The sequence below is a fragment of the Saccopteryx bilineata genome, chromosome 1, assembly GCF_036850765.1.
Source record: "Saccopteryx bilineata isolate mSacBil1 chromosome 1, mSacBil1_pri_phased_curated, whole genome shotgun sequence".
NCBI classification, from domain to species: domain Eukaryota; kingdom Metazoa; phylum Chordata; class Mammalia; order Chiroptera; family Emballonuridae; genus Saccopteryx; species Saccopteryx bilineata.
In genome coordinates, this window is record NC_089490.1 from 266,712,704 (window position 1) to 266,736,597 (window position 23,894).

The following is a 23,894-nucleotide window of genomic DNA, read 5'->3' on the forward strand; positions in this document are numbered from 1 at the left end:
GGCAGAAAGTATCACTTCAGCATCCCTCCTCCCAGAGATACTCGAGCATTAAGCTCTTCTCTCCATATACTCTCACCATCTGACTATAATTCACTTTAACAGTTCAAATAAGGACTGCAGCCTTGTTCTTTCTGTCTGAAGTTGAGGTTCCTCTCTACCTGCTACACATCCCAACACCTAAGTCAAGATCGTTCTAAAATCAAATTCACTCCTGCCTCTAATGCATCTCATCCATTCTCCTGCCGTCCCAGTTTATGGGGGAAAAAATATATTTATTTTAAAGTAAGAAAAAGGAGTGAAAATGAAGAATAAGTTTATGCAGAAATGCCCTGAATACCAAGGAAGCTGCCTGCAGTACAATGTTCTGCACAGATTGTGGGTCTCCCATCACTGGGAACCACTACATCTAATAAAAGAAATCGTCTCTAAAAAGTAGATTAAATCTTCAGATGTCAAAAATGTCCAAAGTAGGCAGAGAGTGGCTGAGGGAAGAGGAGGAAAGACAGACAAATATATGATGACAGAAAATGATCTGACTTTGGGTGATGGGCACACAACACAATCAACAGTTCAAATGCTATAGACATGTTCCCCAAAAGCCTACATAAATGATCAATGTCACCCCATTCAATTTAATTTCTAAATAAAAAAATGTTTAAAGTAAACATACAAAAGGTGTTTTTAAAACTGTTTAGATCACACCTGAGACATAAAATGTGAGGCCTTTCACTGCCATTAACATAAACCACATGAAAACAATAAAAATTTTTAAAGAAAAAGAAAAGTACTAAACTAAGAAACTATGGAGAAGTATCTTACCTGAACAAGATGAATTAGCGTTGTCAGGATAGCACATCTCAACATATTGTGTTCTTCACTCTGCTTCCAAAGAAGAGGCAAATATTGCACCAAACACCCTACATACGGCCGTATCTATCACAACAGAAGCAGGGGAAGCAAAAGAGCAGAATTAGTAAAGAAGGCGAATTACTTCAAGAAACAATGACAGACCTACTTAAGATCCAGGCAGTAAATATTTAATATTTACTTTACATAACATATTAGGCATATGTTCTTTTAAAGATAAGTCAGACATTTAAAATTACATAGACACACAGAATTTTATAGTAAGTGATTTTAAACAATTTTAAACGTTACCAAATGTATCACATTAAATAAAATTTAGGAATATAAAATAACATATTGAGGCCAGTTATAGAATTTAACAGAAAAATGCTATTATATCCTGGTTCTTTCTTAATAAAATAGCTTACACTTAATTAGAAATACACTATTTTAAAAAGAATGAGCATTTACTCATTCATTCAGCAATTATCTGATGGCATTTTCCAAGTATCAGGCCCTGAGTACAAGGCACCAGAAAGCAAGCTATAAAGGTAGACATGCAAACCCTTACAATGAGAAAAGGTGAATGCACAGTAAAGGTGCACAACATGAGGTATAGTGGAAATAAAAGAGAAGAAAATCTTTTTGAAAGGATAAAACTGTTAAACTCACGATGAATTCAGATAACCGGTTTTAAAAGTACACCCTGAAGCACCCAGCACCTTGACAGTGAGCACCCTGGGAAATAAAATGGATCTACATGGGCGCTGACAGTGTTCCAGCTCTAGCGACCTTCTGGTCAGAATGTTTGGAACAGCCCTAATGAGTGCCCTTGGGTATGAAACAAGGGTGAACTTTCATAACTTCAGCACTATCTATTTCAATCCCATGGATTAAAATTAAAAATTGCTCCCAGAAAGAGTAAGCATGTCTTTATTATGCTTACAAAACAGCCTACACTAAAAGGGTAGCAAAAAACCTGTAGAATCTGTGTGTCCCCTTTCCTGAGAATGTACAGAAAGATAAATTAGATATCTGTACAAATACTTCAGTGAGATGAAACTGAATAATGAGACACTTATATTATCTTATTTCGAAATTTGGAATCAAACTACTAGATAATATGTGTTGAGCACTTAAATTTTGTTAAATATACTAACTCAAAGAACACATTAATTAGCTTATTAAAGTTATACCAACTAATAAGTAAAAACACAGGTTTCAAAACACCTCACTAATTCACAGTCATCTAGAAACAGCACAGAACTGCATGATAAGAAAGGCCAACGAGTTTTGGTTTTGAACAAATAGAGACTACTTTTCAACCAATGGCAGAAAAGAAGTATATGCTCTGAATGTAGATAGAGTAATAAAATCAATGTACCCAGTTACAACTGTAAGTCATAAAATATTTATATCCCAATCCTAGCTGTCTATATGCGATTCTAATCTAAAACTAATGCTCCAAAACAACTATTCCAGAAATTACCCCCAAAGTCATTATTGCAAAAAATCCAAAAAAAGAGCTGGGGATTACAAATCATAGTCATGACCTGGGCATCAATCCTATTCCCCCTAAATTATATTATTGGGGCAACTAAGGAAATCCGAATATGGACTTGATATCAGACAACAGTACTGCATCAATGTAAGGTCCTCAACTCTAATCATGATTTTGATTAAAAACATGGAGAGGCCTGACCAGGCGGTGGTGCAGTGGAAAGAGCATCAAACTGAAATGCGGAAGACCCAGGTTCAAGACCCCAAGGACGCCAGCTTGAGCGCAGGCTTATCTGGCTTGAGTATAAAGCTTACCAGCTTGGACCCGAGGTAGCTGGTTCGAGCAAAGGGTTACTCGGTCTGCTGAAGGCCCGCGGTCAAGGCACATATGAGAAAGCAATCAATGAACAACTAAGGTGTTGCAATGAAAAACTGATGACTGATGCTTCTCATCTCTCTCCATTCCTGTCTGTCTGTCCCTATCTAACCCTCTCTCTGTAAAAAATAATAATAATAATAATAAAAACATGGAGAGGTCTATTATTTTGGAGCAAAGTATCATGATGTTTATAACTAAAATTCAAATGGTTTAATTTTTAAAAATCCATTATGCACATATATAAAAAAAAAGCAAGTGTGGTCAAATGTTAGTAACTGATAAAACTAGGTAAAGAATACAGAGGTAATAATTTATAGCAACTATTCTGAATTTCTATGGTAGGTCAGCAGCAATTATTCGTTTAACATTTAAAAAACACATGAATTTAAGAATGTTTTATAGACATTGGGCCAAATAATAATAACCCTATAATAGAAACTGAACACAATTGAAATACAAAAGGTATTCCAGTCTTTTGAGTTAGTTCATCACATACAGGGAGATACCCTCTTCTTAATACATTACTAAAAATGTGAAAATCAAATATGTGATAGAATAACAAATGTTCTAACAAAGGATTATATCCACAGGTTTTTTTTTTTAAGTTTCTAATGATACCTCATCTTTTAGATACCATTTTCAAGAGAATATATAATATTTCACACATGACCTTAAATTTTATTCTTTTCTTTCAGAAATGTGTAAGTTCAAAGACTGTCTGACATCACACCTGATGATTACATATTTTATCTAACTATATGAATATTTATGGAATCCTTGCACTGCAATAATTTAAGGTTTTGAACTACTCTTTCAAAAAAGTAGAGAAAATATAAGCTTCCAATAAATACACATTACAACTATGGTAAAAAGACAGTGACTTCAAAACTAAAATATTACGTGTCAGGAAGCATGGTTGTAAGATGGTTCAGAACATGTGCAATGTAATGAATAAAAATCAAACTCAGTATATGGAAGACAGTTGAAAAATGTATAAATGATGTTATTCAAGGGTTATTTAACATAAGAAAAAGTTGAAAATTTGACCACTAAAAACATGTTTCGTAACTATATCCTATCCTAGTTCTGAAAACAAAAAGTATTACTTGGTATCTATATCCTAGTGTTATTTACTGATATAGCCACCTTAGATACTTGATCTATTTGTGTTCTGAAAGATGAGTAGAGATAGAAATACAAAAGCATTTAAAATTTACCAAGAAAAACAAAATGATGTAATTAATATAATTAGAACACTAGTGTAAAGAAAGTTATTACTACGTTTAGACACCAGGACCCAATATGCTCAAAATGGTCACAAATGACAAAAAACTGCCACTGGAATTGCATAATGTTGAGTCTGAATATTAGTAATGCCACTAAGATGTTTGATCTTTAAGTTCCTTAAATCTTCAATATTTTGAGATAAATCCTAACCTCCCACTCAAAGGTTTCTGAGAGTATTAAGTAAGAAAAATACGCAAATCACTTGGCACAGAAGTTGTTAACTTGTCATTACTCAATAGAAGACTAGACTTGGGTGGGCAAACACATAATACGGTGTTCAGATATGTGCTGTAGAATTGGGCATCTAAAACCTGTATAATTTTGTTAACCAGTGTCACCTTAAAAAAAGACTGGGACAATAAAATAAGAAGAAAATCTCCACAATGCTGGATATTACCTAAGAAATAAAAACTTTATTAAAACAAAGAAAATAATAATTGAGAGCAATTATAAACTGCTTTAGAATAAATAAACAAGCACAAGGTAGCAGAATTCACTAATAGATCCAGAAACAGACTCCAGATCTGTATACTCCAACATGTGTATCCTCCCTTATACCTCACAGATTTGCTCAGAGCTTTTCAAACAAAAACATGGTGAAGTAGGAAATAAGAAATTACAAGATAATTATAGTGTGCTTTACTGGCTTAACAATTTTCCACAAAGATTAAGAGTGACAGTGGAAGTTAAATAATTTGACAGTTAAATAATAATTTAACTGTTAGAATCCTTACATATTTTTTATATTAAATCAATGTGGATATATGGTGTCCTAGATCACAAACACAAAGTAAAAATAACAGACTTCCTAGAATATCTGCATGTGCTGACAATTTTGGCTAAGCTCTAAAACACACAATTTTTTTTATTTTAGTAAGAGGAACAGAGGCATAGAGACAGACTCCCGCATGTGCCGCAACTGGGTCAAACTGGAAAGCCCACTACGGGGCGAAGCTCTGTCCATCTGGGGTTGTTGCTCCATTACTCAGCAATGGAGCCATTTTTTTTAGTGCCTGAGGCAGAGGCCAGGAAACCAATCTCAACACCCAAGGCCAACTTGCTCAAACCAATCGAGCCATGGCTGCGGGAAAGGGAGAGAGGGAGAAATAGAGAGAGAGAGAGAGAGAGAGAGAGAAAGAAGTGAGAAGTGAGAGGTAGATGGATGGAGAAGCAAATGGGTGCTTCTCCTGTGTGCACTGACCAGGAATCGAACCCAGGACATCCACACACCAGCCGGCACTCTACCACTGAGCCAACCTGCCAGGGCCACAAACACTGAATTTTAAGAGGCATTATTAACTATATACTGGATCTGATAAGATATAAAAAACTCTTCCTAGACAACTCTACACTGCTGATCCAATTTTTTTTCTCCAAAGTTAGAAGCAGGGAAACAGACTCCCGCATGCGCACAACCGGGACCAACCCAGCATGCCCACCAGGGGGCAATGCTCTGCCCATCTGTGCATTGCTCCGTTGCAGCTGGAGCGATTCTAGCGCCTGAGGCAGAGGCCATGGAGCTGTCCTCCGTGCTTGGGCCAACTCTGCTCCCATGAAGCCTTGGCTGCGGGAGGTGAAGAGATTGATAGAAAGGAAAGGGAGGGAGAAGAGTGGAGAAGCAGATGGGAGCTTCTCCTGTGTGCTCTGGCAGGAACCGAACCTGGGACTTCCACATGCTGGGCCGATGCTCTACCGCTGAGCCAACCAGCCAGGGTGATCCAATTTTTAAATTAAAAATTTTTAATTTTAAGTCATTTTTTTAAAATTCAAGTATAAACATATCAAATTTTGAATAATATAACTAATACCACAACCTAAAGTTAAAAGCATTTTAATCAATGTTCTAACTTTTAAACAATGTATAAAAAGCAATTAATAAATTCTACATATACCCTATTTACCTCTCTGACATTTATTTTCAAGATTTAAAACAGAATTACCTGCATGTTGACTCTTTCAATCACACAAGAAAGGACATGTAAAACATGCATCTTTGTGTCACATTCTGTAACTTGCTGCAGTAGCTGGAAAAGTAGTGTGAACATGGTTTCCAAATACTACAAGTCAAAAGAAAAAAAAAGGGTTTGAAATAGAAATGTGAGACCTTTACATATAGACAGACAGAAAAGGTCAAAGCAATAGATAAAAGACAAAACCTCAGCATTACCTAAACAATTTCAAATTTTTCAAGTTGCCAATTTTAATGAGTTTTCTTTATTGCTGCTAAATGTATCAGTCACTTTTAGAATTTAATTCGTGTTTCAATTTTACATTGCTAACTAATCTGTTATCAGCACTGTCACAGCACTTCCACATATGCTTGCTGTCGTGCAAGGTTGGCTCATGAAAGCAAAACAAACCTCAATTATGGCACTTGCATACTAGCTTCCTGATACGGCTCTTAAAATATGCTGTATGGATATAAATTTTTGTAGATAAATTCTTGTAACTCTAAGAATGACAGAATATCTCTGATTTGGAAACAAAATAAACATCCTATGTCTGGCTACTAAAGCCTGTATTATAAAAATTATAGCTAGAATTAACAAATCATAGGACACCAGATACCTTAAACATATATTTGTTCTTTCAGACACTTGGTTCATTTCTATACAAATTTCTTAAAAATATTTTTCTCATCCAAAACTATCTAGTGATTCTTTTTTACTGAAGAGAATCTCTGCTCTACAAGTTCCCCGACAAAATATAGACATTTTATCGTACAATTTTTTTGCATAGCAATACTCATGAGCTATGTATTGCTTTTTTATTAAATTTATTGGGGTGATGTTAATTGATTATATAGATTTTTTATAATGTTTATTGATTTCAGAGAGAGCAAGGGAGAGACAGAGACAGGAACATTGATCTGTTCCTGAATGTACCCAGACTGGGGATCGATCCGGCAACCTGCACTTCGGACTATTCTCTAACCAACTGAGCTATCTGGCCAGGGCAGATTATATGGGTTCTGATATAGATTTCCATGATACATGATCTGTATATTGCACTATGTGCCCATTACCCAAAGTCGAATTACCTTCTGTCACCATATATTTGGCTCCCCTTACTGACCCCCCCCCTTTCCCTGTGGTAACCATCATACTGTTGCCTGAGTTTCAGATTTATATCCCACATAAGTGAAATCATATGGTTCTTAGTTTTTTCTGACTTACTTCAGTTAGCCTTATATTCTCTGGGTCTATCTGTGTTGTCGCAAATGGCAGTATTTCATCTTTGCTTATGGTTTAGAACTCCACTGTACATATGTACATCTTCTTTACCCAATCATCTATCAAAGGACACTTTACACTTTGGTTGTTTCCATGTCTTGGCAACCACAAATACTGGTGCAATTAACATAGGGTTGCTTATATCTTTGTAAATAGATGTTTACGTTTTTCAAGTAGATAACCAGAAAAGGGATTACTGGTTCATATAACTTTGTTCTTAGTTTTTTGAAGAATTGCCATACTGTTTTCCATATGGCTGCACCAGTTCACATTACCACCAAAAGTGAATGAGAATTCCTTTTTCTCCACAACCTCTCCAACACTTGTTATTACTTGGCTTGATGACAACTACCATTCTAACAAATAATGCAGTGGTTTCTCAGTGTAGTTTTTGACTTCTATTTTCCTCATAGCTAGTGAAGGTTGAACATTTTTATACATCTTTTGGCTGTGCACATGTCTTCTTGGAAGAAGCGTCTGTTCAGTTCCTATACTCATTTTTTAAAATTTTCTTTTGGGGGCAGGGAGAGACGCATCAACTCATTGCTCCAAGTAGTTGTGCATCCATTGATTGCTTCTCGAACATGGCTTGACCTGGGATCAAAATAGCAAACTTAGTCTCAAGCTGGTGACTTCAGGATTGAGCCAGTGATCTCCAACTCAAGCCAACAATCTCAGGTTTCAAACGGCAACCCAGCCCTCCAGGTTGATGATCTACCCACTGCACCAGTGCCAGTCAGGTAGTACACTTTGCTCATTTTTAAATTGGATTCTTTGGTGTTAAATTGTCTGAGTTCTCTATATATACTGCTCACAAAAATTAGGGAATATCTCAAAATGAATATGAAGCTATTAAAAATCCCTTAATTTTTGTGAGTATATTTTAGACATTAACCCCTTGTTAGAGATGCTTCCCATTCAACTGACTGCCTTTTTTTGTTTTGCTGGTGGTTTCTTTTGCTGTGCAGAAGTTTTTTAGTTTGATATAGTCCCAATCATTTATTTTTGTCTTTACTTCCCTTTGTTTGAGAGTCAAATTCATAAAATCTTCTCTACGACCATGGTCCATGAGTTTAGGTTTAGTCTATGTTATTTTCCATGTAATTTACTGTTTCAGATCTTATATTTAAGTCTTTGATCCATTTTGAATTAATTTTTGTGCAAGGGGAAAAACTGTAGTCAAGTTTCATTCTTTTCCATGTGGCTTTCCAATTTTCCCAGCACCATTTATTAAAGAGGGTTCATTTCTCCATGATGTGCTTTTGGCTCCTTAGTCAAACATTATTTGCCCATATCCATGTGGTTTTCCTTTCCAGCTCTCCATTCTGTTCCATTGGTCTCTATGTCTGTTTTTCTGCCAATACCATCTGCTCTGATATCATGACTGTAGTATATTCTGAAGTCAGGTAGTGTGATACCTCTGGTTTTGTTCTTTTTCTCAGGACTGCTTTGGCTATTTGGGGTCTTTTGTGGTTCCATACAAATCTGATTATTTTTTTATTCTATTTCTTTAGAAAATTATATTAGGATTTTGATGGGGATTGTATTAAATCTGTATAATGCTTTGGGTAATTATGGCCATTTTATTTTCCCAACTCGTGTATTTTTTCAACATCTTTTAATAATGCTTTGTAGTTTTCTGTATATAGGTCTGTCATATCCTTTAAGTTTATTCATATGTACTTTATTCTTTTTGTTGCAATTACAAAACAATTTTTTTCACTTCTTTTCCTGAAATTTCACGTTAGTACTGCATTTCCCCATGCATAAGACACTCCCATGTATAAGACGCACCTTAATTTTGGGGCCCGAAATTTGAAAAAGAAAAAAAAAGTATTATATAAAGTTATTGAACTCAAGTTTTATTGATCATAAAATTCATACAATTCATCATCACTGTCAAAACTCCCATCTGTTAGTTTTTCCTCATCTATGTCTGATGACGAATCACTGTCTTCAATGAGTGCAAAAACAAGTGCTTAAGACACACCCAGTTTTCACACCCCAAATTTTTTGAAAAAGGTTGCGTCTTGTACATGTCGAAATACAGTTCTGTATATAGGAATGCAATAGACTTTTGTAAATCGATTTTGTATCCTGAAATTCTACTGTATTTGTTTACTGTTTCCAATAGTTTTTATGGTGGTATCTTTAGGCTTTTCTATATATAGAACCATGTCATCTGCAAAAAGTGACAGTTTTACTTTTTCCTTCCTAATTTGGAAGCCTTTTATTTTTTTCTCTTTTGTGATTGCTCTAGCTAGGACTTCCAGAACTATGCTGAATAATAACTGGTGAGAGTGGGCATTCTTGTCTTGTTCCTGATTTCAGAGAAAAAGCTTTTAGTTTTTTACCAGTAAGTATAATATTAGCTGAAGATCTGTCATACATGGCCTTTATTATGTTGACATACTTTCTTTCTATGCACATTTCTGCCCCAATTTCACTGATATAGTTAACAAATTCTACTAAACATCGTTAAAACACCATGATGGTGTTGGGAGTTGAATGAAGAATAAAAAGATTTAGAGTAAGACTTAGTATTCTGCTTTTCAAGTAATTTGCAATCTAGTGTAGGATAGATATAATATACAAGCAGTAGAGGTGGATAACCTTAGGATTAAAATAGGCACACATAAAATAAAACGACTAGATGTTTTCTAACTGTGACAAAAGAAAAATGTTAGTGGTTAACTCCAAAATAGATGACAGACAGCTAAACAAAAACAGAATAAAGGTGAACTGTTTCAAGTAAGTTACCAATGAAAGTAATTAATTCCAAAATAATCAAGTAACTTTTAAATTCATCTTTAATAAATAACACACATATATACTTTCAGCTGTAGAATAACACTGAATATTCAAAATATATACGCAGAAATTGTTTTAAAACCTAGAAACAAATATTCTTACCGGTAGAAACTGATCCGTTCTAAACTCAAAATCATCAACAGGTAAAGAACAGTTAAGGAATATTGAGAATATATGAGATTTATCAGGAAAAAAATCTATGTATAAAAACCAACTAAAATAAACCAATCAAAAATTACATTTTACAAAATAATAATTTCAAAATGTTAAAATTTTTTCCAATAAAATATTTTAAACTTCGTTTAAGGATATTTAACTTCAGAGTTGTAGCTGTTTCAATACGAACCTAAAAGAAAGTATATCATGGATTTTGAATCATTCTAGAACTATTAACATCAATAATGTCATATGACAAAAAATTATTCTTTACTCCTTTTGTTAATATTAAAGTTTCAGAACATTATCACCTAAAAATAAAAGGACATTCTCCTTATTTAGTAAGAGCTAAAAATAATAAGTAAAGTACACAAAGTATAAGAAAACAGGAGCATTTAAAATACGACAAATAGAAATAAGAACACAAATTAGCTCTTTCTGAGCTAATAAAATAAAACAAAACCTATAGAAAATAGTTATGACATAAACACAGAATGAATTTTTCAGTGATTTATAAATATTTGCGGGGGATCAGAACTTGACTTTATAGAATTAAGAGCTGGAGAATGTGGCAGGAAATTGGTAAAAAAGAGTCTAACACAATTCCTAGAACATGAGTTGTTCAATAAACATGTGATAAATAAATGCAAGAAAAGAAGCAAAACAAAATTTTTAAAATCCTCTCCTAACAAGACTCTAAACATGACATTTCACAGAATAAATTCAGACCTTCTGATGGAAAATGAAACCCTAAGTATCCAGACTGTGAACTCAAACTGTGAGTCTATACTACACCTCTAGCCGAAACCTCAGAACAATTCCTGGAAAGATAAAAAGCTAATTCTATATTGGGGCAATCAAGTTTCATCAATATGTCAGAAACTTTAGAAGGATCCTAGAAAGCTGAAAGCAACAGGGAAATGAACAAGAAGAAACTACAGATCAACATTACTTCCAAAGAACACTGCTACAAACAAAGAGTACTCAGACACTTCTGAGCCCCACATCAGTGAGAATCAGCCTTGGGTCAGTGTCAAGATGGTTGATTGGAGTTCTAGACCTGGATTAGCCTAATCACTTCTATAGCCTGCCCACACTAAAATAGTACGCATGGTGCTGCATCAGAAAAAAATGGCACTGTCTCAGGGAAGTGTAAATAAGGCAAAAAAAATAATAATAATCCTGAAAGAAAGTAATCTGCTAAGAAAAAATTGAATAACTTCATAATCTTTTATCCCTATTTCCTAATCCTTTCAATAAACATTTTCTAAGACTTGATACCATGCTAGGCCTAAGAGATAGTAATATAAATAATAATATTTACACATTGGTACTATTACTGCTTGGTACTACTCATAATACTTTTTTGTACTCTTCTGCAATAAAGTCAAGATCACTCAATTACACAATTTGATATATTTCTTTTGGGGTTTCTTTCACCTTTTTTAAATTTAGAAATGAAATTTAATGGGGTGACATTGATCAATAAGAGTACATAGGTTTCAAGTAAACATTTCTATAGCATTTGAACTACTGTATTTCTTCTGAAATACAAAGGTGAATAAATTTCCTACAGGGATAAAAAGCACCTTCAATTTATGTGACTCCTTTTAAAAAAAAATTCCAAAGCTCATTTTCATATAATATGGATACCAGACATGTCAGTGCAAACCCAAAACTGATTATAGAAAAGTTACTAAATTAAGTGTTTCTTTTTTCCTGATTTCAGAATGACCTCATATTTTGATGTCAAACACAGATTTTTAAAATATTTCCTATAAAAATTGTATTCACTTAATATAAGTGAATTCAAACTTTATTTTGTGAAAACACAAACTAGCCCAGAGTTTAAAACCTGTAGCAGTGCTTTGCAGACACAAGGATGAACAAATGGAAAAAACAAAATCAAAACTTGGAAAGAGAAAGATGGACAGTACTAGGAGACCCATAAAAGGCGTTAAGAGTCAAAAGATAGAAGAATGTCAATGCATCTTGTGTAAAATACCTGCCCATATCCAGCTGTACCTCCCACAGTGCAATCAGGATTCACTACAGTCATGCACATGCCACTGAATATCTCACTAACTGCCTCACCACCTTAAAAACTCACTATTTTCACGCTGGTAAGTCAACCTGACCATGAATATTACCTTTTTTGCTGGATAGATAACTGTAGGACACCCCACCTTCAAGCTATAAATCTTCTGGTTGAACCACGGTTTACATTTTATATAGCCTCTCACAAGGTTGAAAGAGTATGGTAATGCTAATTACTGCTTGTTTTATTGAAGGGTGCATAAATAACCTAATTAAATCCTTTTTAAAAAATTACTTGTAATTTCTAAAATTGAAAAATACAATTGGCTTGAACCTGAAAGCCCAATACAGATATCAAATATACGGTTAAAGAATCATCTGGGATCCTAGAAGAAGGCTCCTCTTGTCTAAAATTCAGTCATTCTGTTTACACTGTGGTAACAGCATTCTCAAACCTTAAATCTGCCATAAGCAGTGCACCTACTAAGAAAAGTGTTCTAAGAGATAAAAGAGAGCGTGTAGAAGATGTTCTTTTTTAATGGGTTTTTCAGTAAAACATCGTAGCATTGTTGTCCTTACAAAAACATAATGAAAATGGAATCCTACTTCATGCCATGATCAAAAATAAATTCTGGATAGAATAAAGAACCAAGAGTGATGAAAATGGATATATTAAATAAGAAACAAAAAGAACTGAAGGAAATCAATAAATCTGTACTAAAATTAAAAACCTCTGCTCAACAAAAGCCAACAGAATGAGAGGAGAAAGATAGAAAGAGATTCACTGCGTCTGTAATGTTTTATTTCTTAATAAAATACTTAAAATATATATTAAAAATTAGTACAGTGAAAATATGGAAAACTGGGTGGTGAGTATACAAGTGGTTTGTTATATTAGTCACTGAATTTTTCTCTTTTTTTGATGTAATTTTTAACTTTTAAAAAGTAAAAATTTAAAAGCCTGCCCTTTTTAAAGATGAGCCAGAAATAAGCTTAGAAGTAAAAAATTACAAAGTAGCAATTATTTTCAATCTAATACAATTTCCCAACATTTACAAAAAAAGGTTTCCACATACTGCAATATTATAAACATCTGTTCATTATGCCTAGATCAAGTTTTAGTTTATAAAATCTGGATATCTGACATTAATAAGTTAAATTACTAAACACTAAAGAAAAACTATAATATTTCAAATAACCAAAAAAAATTCACTCAATTTGCATTATATTTCCCTAGACCAAAAAATAATGTTAAACTTTCATGCAACTAGTAGATATACAGATGTACTCTACCTAGTGGCCTCTGATATTATAAAATTTATGAAGTTCTAGTCTAAGGACATAAACCATTTCTCAATTTGAAGTTTAACATAGGTTAAACATAAAAATAACTCTTTTTAGACATTTAAAGAACATACCACTAAGTCTTGGTCTTGAAGCAAATTACAAATTGCCTCATATAACATGGGTCTTAAGTCAGACTTGAATTTCACAGAAATCCACTGACCGATAAGCCAAATCACCCTGCGTCGCAATGGCTTGTACCTAGATAGGGAAAAAAATGTGCAATTAAAATGTTAAATATTTTAAGAAGTCTATTTCACTTAGTATATTTCATCATTTAAATCTAAAATGTAGTATAAAGCAATCTACATTTTTATATAAAAATGTTAGGTAACTCCTAAATGTTCCACAGTACAAATTCTAATAATGTTCTGATCTAAAAATTTAAACTTTTGGCCCTGGCCAGTTCTCTCAGTGGTAGAGCATCAGCCCAACATTGTGGATGTCTCAGGTTCAATTCCCAGTCAAGGCACAGGACACCCAGGAGAAGCGCCATCTGCTTCTCCACCCTTCCCCTCTCGCTTCTCTCTCTCTCCCCTCCTCCTGCAGCCATAGCTGGGATGGAGCAAGTTGGCCCCAGGGCACTGAGGATGGGTCCATGGCCTCCACCTCAAGCGCTAAGAAGAACTCAGTTGCTGAGCAATGGAGAAATGCCCCAGGTGGACAGAGCATCGCCCTCTAGTGGGCATGCCGGGTGGCTCCCGGTTGGTATACATGTGAGAGTCTGTCTCTGCCTCCTCTCCTCTCAATGAAAAAAAAAAAAAATTAAACTTTTTAGGTAAATATAAATCTAATTATTTTGTATTAAAGAACTGTAAACTATTGTAGATATGGACATAAAAAACAAAAGTCCATTTCTGTTCCTCAAGCAACCAAAACTAGCTAATGTCCCAAACCCTAAGGATAGTGAGATCTAAAACGTAATAATAAAGGACCTCCTATATTCAATTATCCAATTCCAATTCTGCTAATCTCATAAATATTACTTATGGAATATTATGAGAGAGTCTAGGCTTATAAGTAATATTTGTGTAAACTTACAGTGATTTCAGCTAAATTCTCTAATTTTGTTAAGAGTTATGCAACTACAAAATGTGAACCAGAGTATCAAAAGTAATGATTTAGATTTTAAAAGTTGCAGAACATCTACAGTAATATGTATACACATTTCTCTTCTATGGTCTTTTCTTAAGGAAATAACATTTCTTTAGGCAATGAGAAAAACCACAAAGTGGTAATTAATTGTGACAAAATGGTACTTATTACTGGGAGTAAATGGAAAAAGGTAATGAATATACTACATTTTTAGAAAATTAGAATCTTATATGATGATCAAGTACATAGAAAGAATTATTCATCAAAGATGCAAAATATGTGTAACTATCCCTGCTCTCGAAAAGTTTATCACACCCCTAAAGAATTTAAAATGCAAAGCTCTATACTAGGATTTCAGGAAAGGAAACGAGAATAGTAGGCAGGGGGAGATGGGAATTGAACAGCCTATATAAGATAAACTGTATTCTGGGCAGAAAACTGAAAAAAAAAAAAAAGCCATTTCAAAGGATAGGGACTCTTTGAACAAAGTCACAGAGGTGGAAGTAGGCAAGGCTTTTACAGAGTTAATGAAGGAACTGCAGGACCATCAATTCTAGACTGATGTATTTGAGATTACCACATTCAACATTCTATCCCAGACAGAAAGAATGAAACTCAGAAAGACCCAGTTTCAAGATCACAGTCTCTTCTAGGCAGAGTTAAGATCAGGGGTCAGTTTATTCCCCAAAGTGTGGTCCTTGGACCAGCAACATCATTATCCCAGAAGCATGACAAAATCACACAAACTAACCCAGACCCCAACTCATAAGCTAAACTTGAACCTGAATTTTAACAAGATCACCAGGTGATTCATACACACTTTAAAGTTTGAGAAATACTCAGATCAGCTCTGTCCAAAAGAAATATAGTGCAGCCAATATGTAATTCTAAATTTCCCGGTACCACATTAAAATAAGCGAAAAGAAAGGGATAAAAGTTTAATAGTATTTTCATTTACCTCAATATATCCAAAATATTATCATTTCAATAGGTAATAAATACACATTGTATACTGCTACAGTATTTAAATTTTAGTTAATTAAAATTAATTTCCTCAGTTGCACTAAGTACATTTCAAGTGCTCAATGGCCATATGGACTAGCTGCTATACTGGGCAGTGCAGATCTAGACTAAACAGCCTCTAGCAGTGGTCAGCAAACTCAGTCAACAGAGCCAGATATCAACAGTACAACCATTGAAATTTCTTTTGAGAGCCAAATTTTTTAAATTTAAACTATATAGGTAGGTACATTCCTTATCTAGGTAGCGCCTGCACGTGGTATTTTGTGGAAGAGCCACACTCAAGGAGCCAAAGAACCGCATGTGGCTCGCAAGCCGCAGTTTGCTGACCACTGCTCTAGGGTTAAGGACAATCAAACCGACTTTCCATCTCCCTAATGAAGGCATTCTCTATATCAAAGGCTCACTAAGTCCCTAAGAGCAGAAACACAATCCAACTTATTCATTCACCACTGACTATAGGAAATGGCAAATTTCAAGTGTTGAAAATATCTGTTGACTGAATAAATGATTCAATAATTGAATAATAAATACTATAAACAGCTACTTCTCATCAAAATTACTTTTAAAGCACCAGATCTACAATTTATGGATATTAGTACCTATTTACAAAACGATCCATGTATGGATGGCCTTCTATTCATTCATTAATGTAGTCAAGAAATGTTAACTGATCTATGACTCTGTTCTAGGCATTCTGATAGGTAGCACATCTATTGAAATAAATCAACAAAATAGAGCTTTTCAAAACAAGAAAAAAGATCTCTTAAAATCCTTTTAAGTCTCTAATATTAAGCTAAGAAAAAAATTATGAAAACTATAAAAGACCTTTTTCCTTCAATTTTACTCACTCAGTACCCTAAATTAAAGTGTGTTCAAATGCTTTTTGCCATTGTGTCTATTCATCCTATTGTACCCTTTCCCAAAAGACTTTGTAGTATGCTTTGTGTGATCTCACCCCTTTCTGGATGTGAATTTGTTTAAGCTACTTCTGACACTAGACCTACGCCCTGCCAAGTCTCCAATGGCTTTCTTTTGTATACACATTTTCCTTTTTCTTTCCATGATTCAGAGATCTCCATCTCCCCTCACCACTGCATGAAATCTCAGCTTTTCCTACACAAACTATCTTACCTAGCATCGAATACTTCATAAATATTACAATTCAAATTTAAAGTAAAATAACAATAACAAGCTCTTTTACTTATTTTTGTTATATAAGATTCACAAGCCTTATTCCTTTCTAAACTAGACACTATCAGCTAAGTCATACCATGACTCTTTTTAACTTTAAACAATTTTCTGTCTTCATTAAAAAATCACTATGGTAAAATAAGCGTATAACAAACAAGGTTTTATACTTGCCTATTGTGAGTGACTTGTAATTCTGGAAGAAGTTGGTTTTTGAACCACTGATCAAAATCAACACTGTCAAAGAGCTCATAAGCCGCTAATCCAACAGCATTGTACACTAAAAAAAAAATTGAGAAAAAAAATTTTATTTCAGACACTGGTCCAAATGCTAAGTGTCCTGAAAAGAAACGGAATCTTAGGACTTACTTTGAAACACGTGATGTATTAATAAAGGGAAATGTAAAATATGTTAATCATAAAAATTATTTAAAGACATTTTAGAAACATTAAGTTACTTTATTTTGTTTTTCCTAAATACTCATTAGTGCTTTCAAACAGAAAATTACATTTAATTAAAAATATTCAAGTCAAAGTATAAAAATTATAAAAGAGCATCTGCTTCCAAACGGGTGCAAGTTTTAGGATTGGTTCCTACTTACCCTCTCTCCAGCCTCATCACTCACAAACCCCTTCAATTGCATGTTTCAATTAAACTAAAATACTCCCAGTTCAAAACATAACTATGCTTGCTCTCTTTCCCTCTTGGACCTACTCTGGCTTCTGCCTGCAACCCTCTTCCCATACCGCCCCATCCCCTGCTACCTATCATACATTCTTATTCTTGTTTTCTCACATTATACTTCTTTTGGAGTCTTCCTTGAGGCAAACCAAAACTGGCTGTAAACCTATTTCCCGCAGTACTATCTGATTATCAATTGACTTTAGCATTACTCAGCTGGTACTATGAGATAAACAACTGTATGCTCTCTCTCATCAGATAGTTTGTGTCTCTTAAGTACTCTTAGATCCTAACTCCGAAATGTAACACCTGCCATAAAACAGAAACATTATCTACTAAGAAAATAAATGTTTCTAAGTCACTTTAACATACCAGCATCTTTGATTAATAGTGCATTCATATCTTCCACGTTAGTGGGCCCTGAAAAAGTAAGTATCAGTAAGATTAAATTAAAAGTCAGAAATGATATAACACTGTTAATAGTTAAATAATTAATTTCTTATGTAAAAACAACAATGATCAAGTGTTAAATTAAATAAAATCAGTAAAATTAAATAAGATTAATAAATACCTTACTTAAACTCAATTTGTTAGTTTCTTGATTCAGTTAAGCACAATATATTTTATATTAAATATACACTGCTCACAAAAATTAGAAGATATTTTAAAATAAATATGAAGTGATAAAATATCCCCTAATTTTTGTGAGCAGTATACATATAACTGTAAAGGGAAAGTCTACATTTTGTTTTCAGTACACTAGGGAACACAGGTACAACATATAAATATATTACATATAAAACATAATATAGCCCTGGCCAGTTGGCTCAGTGATAGAGCATCAGCCTGACGTGCAGGAGTCCTGGGTTTGATTCCCGACCAGGGCACACAGGAGAAGCGCCCATCTGCTTCTCCACCCCTCCCCCTCTCCTTCCTCTCTGTCTCTCTCTTTCCCTCCCGCAGCCAAAGCTCCACTGGAGCAAAGTTTTCCTGGGCGCTGAGGATGGCTCTGTGGCCTCTGCCTCAGGCACTGGAATGGCTCTGGTTGCAACAGAGCGATGCCCCAGATGGGCAGAGCATCGCCCCCTAGTGGGCATGCCGGGTGGATCCCGGTAGGGCACATGCGGGAGTCTGACTGCCTCCCCATTTCCAACTTCAGAAAAATACAAAAAATAAAAAAAAATTTTTTTAAAACATAATACAACCTAAAGAAAACATAACATGTAGCATATCTGTACAATGTTATATCAAGCAACATTGCAGAAAAACAAATGCCACAAATTGCTAACTATTGTATTATAACCTTGATTATCAAAGGAAATTCTTAAAAGAAAAAAATATAAATCCCACAACAAAAAAAAGGAAATTCACAAAATACTCTATAAACATAAAAAATAAAGTTATGATAGTACATTAATAAGTGACAAAATGAAAACTGCAAATGCAGAAAGTTTAGAATAAAAGCTGACAGTCTATGCACCACTATGCAATGGTTAAGACATGAGAAACGCAATTTATTTACTAAGTACATTTTTTTAGCTTATATTTGTAGCCGTTTCTCAAAACTCAATTTTTCTCAGAATAATGTATTTATTCTGGGGGTGGGGGGGTAAAGCCTAATAAAAAGCGACTGATCCTCTAACTATTACAAATAGGAATCTCCTTCCCTACAGAGCTTCTCTTGCTGTTTCTTCCTTACATCACCACCTACTCAATCCTTGATACCTTACAACATGATTTCTAGCCCAACCAATCAAATAATCTATTGTCTCAGAAGATTCCGCTCCCTTCTTTCCTCTTAAGGCACTGGACACTTCTGACAACACGCTCTTCTCCAGGATCCACCCCATACATCTCTTCAGACCTCTGGGAATGCATCATACCTGGCTGTTTTGCAGAGCCATCATGTCCTCATAACCCTGGATGCTGTCCTTGATCCTCTTTACTTCTCCAATGTCTCCTTATATACATACTCCAAAACTGAAGCTCTATCTCCAACCACTACTAATAGCTGCTTCCCCTCCCTATCATTAAGACTCATTTCTGATCCTTCTGATCACTTTCCCTATGCCAGTACAGTCAATTAGTTGCCAAAAATCAATCAATCAACAAATAGTTACTGAGCGTGCCAATCACTGGGAATAATGTGCAAAAAAACCAGATGTGATCACAGCCCCCCTTCTGGAATTTAGAGCACAGTAGAAAAGTCAGAAATGATATACCACTGTTAATAGTTAAATAATTAATTTCTTGCATAAAAACAATGATCAAGTGTTAAAAATTTCACTTCATCACCTGACCTGTGGTGGCACAGTGGATAAAGTGTTGACCTGGAACGCTGAGGCTTGCCTGGTCAAGGCACCTAAGGGAGTTGATGCTTCCTGCTCCTCCCCCCCTTCTCTCTCTCTCTCTCTCTCTCTCTCTTCTTTCTAAAATAAATAAAGTCTTAAAAATTTTTTTAAATAATAATAAATTTCACTTCATTATTCTCTCTTAAATCCAAAACCTTCTTGAAATCCCCACTGCCACCATTCTGAGGATAACGTTCAGTACTTTTTTAATCTTTTCTCACACTACTTGTCACAACATGCTCCAGATGGACTACTTCCCCAAGCAATATACTGGACTGCCTGCTGTTTTGCTGTTACTATGTTTACAATAGCAAACTCTATCACACTCAAATCCTTCTTCTGTGAACTGTCCATTCTTGTTCTCTATCCCAGAGGGCATCCCTTAAGGAAAGAATACACTCGGGCTCTCTCAATTCCAATCTTTAGGCATGGTACATAAAAGGCAGTCACAAACTACTTTAATTAAACATTAATTGACAGATAAAGAATCAAAAAAATACCTCACCTTGAAGTGTCTGCATCATTTCTAGAAGTACAGGAGTAAGAGTCTGATTATATTCATGGAATATATCTATAAATAGTACTTCAGTGCAAGGCTGAAGGGAAAAAAAATTTCTAATAAAAACAATGGTATATTACACTGATTCATTCTAAAATAAAGCAAAAAATACTCATTCTTAAGATCCTAAAACTCTAAAACTGTTTCTAATACTTGGTGTTATTTTTTAAATTGTTACTATTTTTTAAAACACAGTGGAAAATAAATTCAAATTATAATAAATTAATTCATAATATATAGAAAATTTATTTCACTATTTCAATAATTTGCATTACACACTCAAAAATATAAAACTACACAGAAAATAATTTACATTTTAAATTAAAATTTCTTTAACTTAAAAAAGCAATCTGGAGTCACATTCATTTATAGATTCAGTACTTTAGGTGTTTCGTAAGATAATTACAATTAAATGTTAAAGATATTGGGCTTTATGTTAAAAAATAAATCATACACACACACACTAAAGTATGCTAGATGAAATAAGTCATCTCAGATATATGGTTCAAAGTAATCCAGAAGGGAAGGAGGGTGTGCTTATATGAAACAAGACTATCCATGAGTTGATAACTGATAAACTAGAAACAGGGCTATATTATTGTTTATTAATGTAAAGCACTAATAATTTCTGAGTTACATAATAATTTCTTTTCTATGTAAGTTTATAAAAACTAAAAAATTAATATACATTTTTAGAATAACAGCACAAGTCTTCATAATAAGAATAGTTCAAAGACCACATCTTGGTCACATCAATACATGCATGTTTAAAAAGCATTCTAGGCCCTGGCTGGTCGGCCTGGTGTGCAGGAGTCCCGGGTTCCATTCCCGGCCAGGGCACACAGGAGAAGTGCCCATCTGCTTCTCCACTCCTCCCCGTCTCCTTCCTCTCTGTCTCTCCCTTCCCCTCCCTCAGCCAAAGCTCCATTGGAGCAAAGTTGGCCCGGGCACTGAAGATGGCTCTGTGGCCTCTGCCTCAGGTGCTAGAATGGCTCTGGTTGCAGCAGAGCGACGCCCCAGATGGGCAGAGCATTGCCCCCTGGTGGGTATGCCGGGTATCCCGGTCAGGTGCATGTGGGAATCTGTCTGACTGCCTCCCTGTTTCCAACTTAAGAAAAATACAAAAAAAAAAAAAAAAAAAAGAAAAGCATTCTATAGCTAAAAGCAATGGCCTGGTCTCTGAGAATTACAATAGATGGTAAGAACAATAATGTATATACAGAAACTTTATAGTTATTGAAATACTTTGAAAGAAATAAGAAATGTTTCTAGCCAAAAAGAAGTAACTTTCACTTTCAAAAACATTTCCTATTTCTGCAATGACAATTATTCCCAAATTAATCTGACTGCAAAATGAAAAAATATTCAATTTGCAAAACATCAATTTAACCAAAAAATTTTCCAGATTCAAGTTCATCACTTTATTAAGTACTTTCCTCTCAAATATAGATTACTATAATTATGAATAATTTATGTCTAATTATGAATAGTTTCTTATCTGTCTGACTTAATGCTTAGAATCTTCAATAGAGCACCATCATTCTCTGCTAACAGTTATGGAAGGATTAAGCTTTTCCCTATTAATTTTTCTTTCAATCAATACTTACCCTCAAACTGTATTTCCAAGAATCTCCTCCTGTTTCTTCCACTGCTACAATAAAAAATATGACAAATAATGCTTGCCAAAAATGTAATAATGGTACTTTTAAACTCTCGGTTTGGGAAAACAAAGATTTTAAATAATATTAGTTTAATATTTTTATGAATTGTTTTAAATATTAACAGTAAAACCAAATCATTGGGGACACAAAGTCTAACAGACTTCTGTGTGTGTGTGTGTGTGTGTGTGACAGAGAGAGAGACAGAGAAAGAGAGGGAAAGAGAGAAGGACAGACAGGCAGGGAGATGAGAAACATCAATTCTTCATTGTGGCACCTTAGTTGTTCACTGATTGCTTTCTCATATGTGCCTTGACCGGGGGGCTACAGCAGAGCGAGTGACCCCTTGCTCAAGCCAGAGACCTTGGGCTTCAAGCCAGCAACCTTTGGACTCAAGCCAGCGACTATTGGGTCATGTCTATGTTCCCATGCTCAAGCCAGTGACCCCGAGCTCAAGCCGGTAAGCCTGCGCTAAAGACAGATGAGCCTGTGCTCAAGCCAGCGACAGTGGGGTTTCAAACCTGGGTCCTCTGCGTCTCAATCTGACGCTCTATCCACTGTGCCACCACCTGGTCAGGCTCTAACAGACTTCTCTACTGTAAACCATGTATCACATATGTGGATATTACAGTCACTTATCAAAAGCTTCATTCCCTAAGCACTCTCACTTTCATTGTAAATCCATTTATAGAGGAAAGCTCAAAATACCATTTCGAGTATCTGATTACCACCTGATACACTATCACTACAATCCTCAGAATCATTTCATTTTATACAATAATCACATTTTACAAGTTAAAATAGTCATATTTTCCATAAATTTCCTACATTTAAAGTAAAACACTTTTAAAAATCTGAGAGTCAGTGTTTAATGTTACAATATTATATATTCTGCATAAAAAAGGCAATATGAAACATTATGATTTAAGGCAAAAAAAATGCACTGTACTGTGTATGTAGAATTATATTTTTTATGAACCAAAATTATTTTTAAAGACAAAGAAAGGTAAGTTTTCCAAAATGTTTAAGGCATTCTTAAAACATTAAGAAATAAATGTGTATAACAATACAAAGGTATTCAGCCAAAGAGATGAGTAGGAACCAAACTCTAGCCCAGGGGTCCCCAAACATTTTACACAGGGGGCCAGTTCACTGTCCCTCAGACCGTTAGAGGGCCGGACTATAAAAAAACTATAAAAAAATCCCTATGCACACTGCACATATCTTATTTTAAAGTAAAAAAACAAAACGGTAACAAATACAATATTTAAAATAAAGAACAAATAAATTTAAATCAACAAACTGACCAGTATTTCAATGGGAACTATGGGCCTGCTTTTGGCTAATGAGATGGTCAATATGCTCCTGTCACTGACCACCAATGAAAGAGGTGCCCCTTCATGAAGTGCAGCGGGGGCTGGATGAATGGCCTCAGGGGGCCACATGCAGCCCACGGGCCGGGCCGTAGTTTGGGGACCCCTGCTCTAGCCTATGTCTGACATAACCAAAGTCATTCACACACAGGGACTTCACTGGGTACCCAATTCCTTGATTTTCCTTGTAGCAAAGGCCCTGATAGATTTATTCTATCTACTACTAAAATTCAAACAGATAAAAAGATCTGTTAAAAGCACTTTAGTAAAAAAATTAATTTGAAATTAAAATTTAATAGGTAACCCATTCAGCAATTCAGAAATTTTTATCGCCAGATTTCTTTCTGGAGTAAAAATTTCTACAAATAAAAA

At 34.7% G+C, this 23,894-nt stretch overlaps 1 protein-coding gene across 1 annotated transcript in view; it reads right to left on the reverse strand.

Annotated features, from left to right (window-relative positions):
- The window catches only part of IPO11 (importin 11), a 241,840-nt gene that overhangs the window by 135,205 nt on the left and 82,741 nt on the right, over window positions 1–23,894 (reverse strand). The window contains exons 12-20 of the mRNA XM_066242532.1: window positions 22,099–22,142; window positions 20,438–20,528; window positions 17,954–18,001; window positions 17,074–17,179; window positions 13,668–13,794; window positions 10,369–10,402; window positions 10,159–10,199; window positions 5,953–6,069; window positions 820–933 (exon numbers count right to left, since the gene is read on the reverse strand). Coding sequence (XP_066098629.1) covers window positions 820–933; window positions 5,953–6,069; window positions 10,159–10,199; window positions 10,369–10,402; window positions 13,668–13,794; window positions 17,074–17,179; window positions 17,954–18,001; window positions 20,438–20,528; window positions 22,099–22,142 — 722 coding nt within the window. The remainder of the gene's footprint in view (window positions 1–819; window positions 934–5,952; window positions 6,070–10,158; window positions 10,200–10,368; window positions 10,403–13,667; window positions 13,795–17,073; window positions 17,180–17,953; window positions 18,002–20,437; window positions 20,529–22,098; window positions 22,143–23,894) is intronic.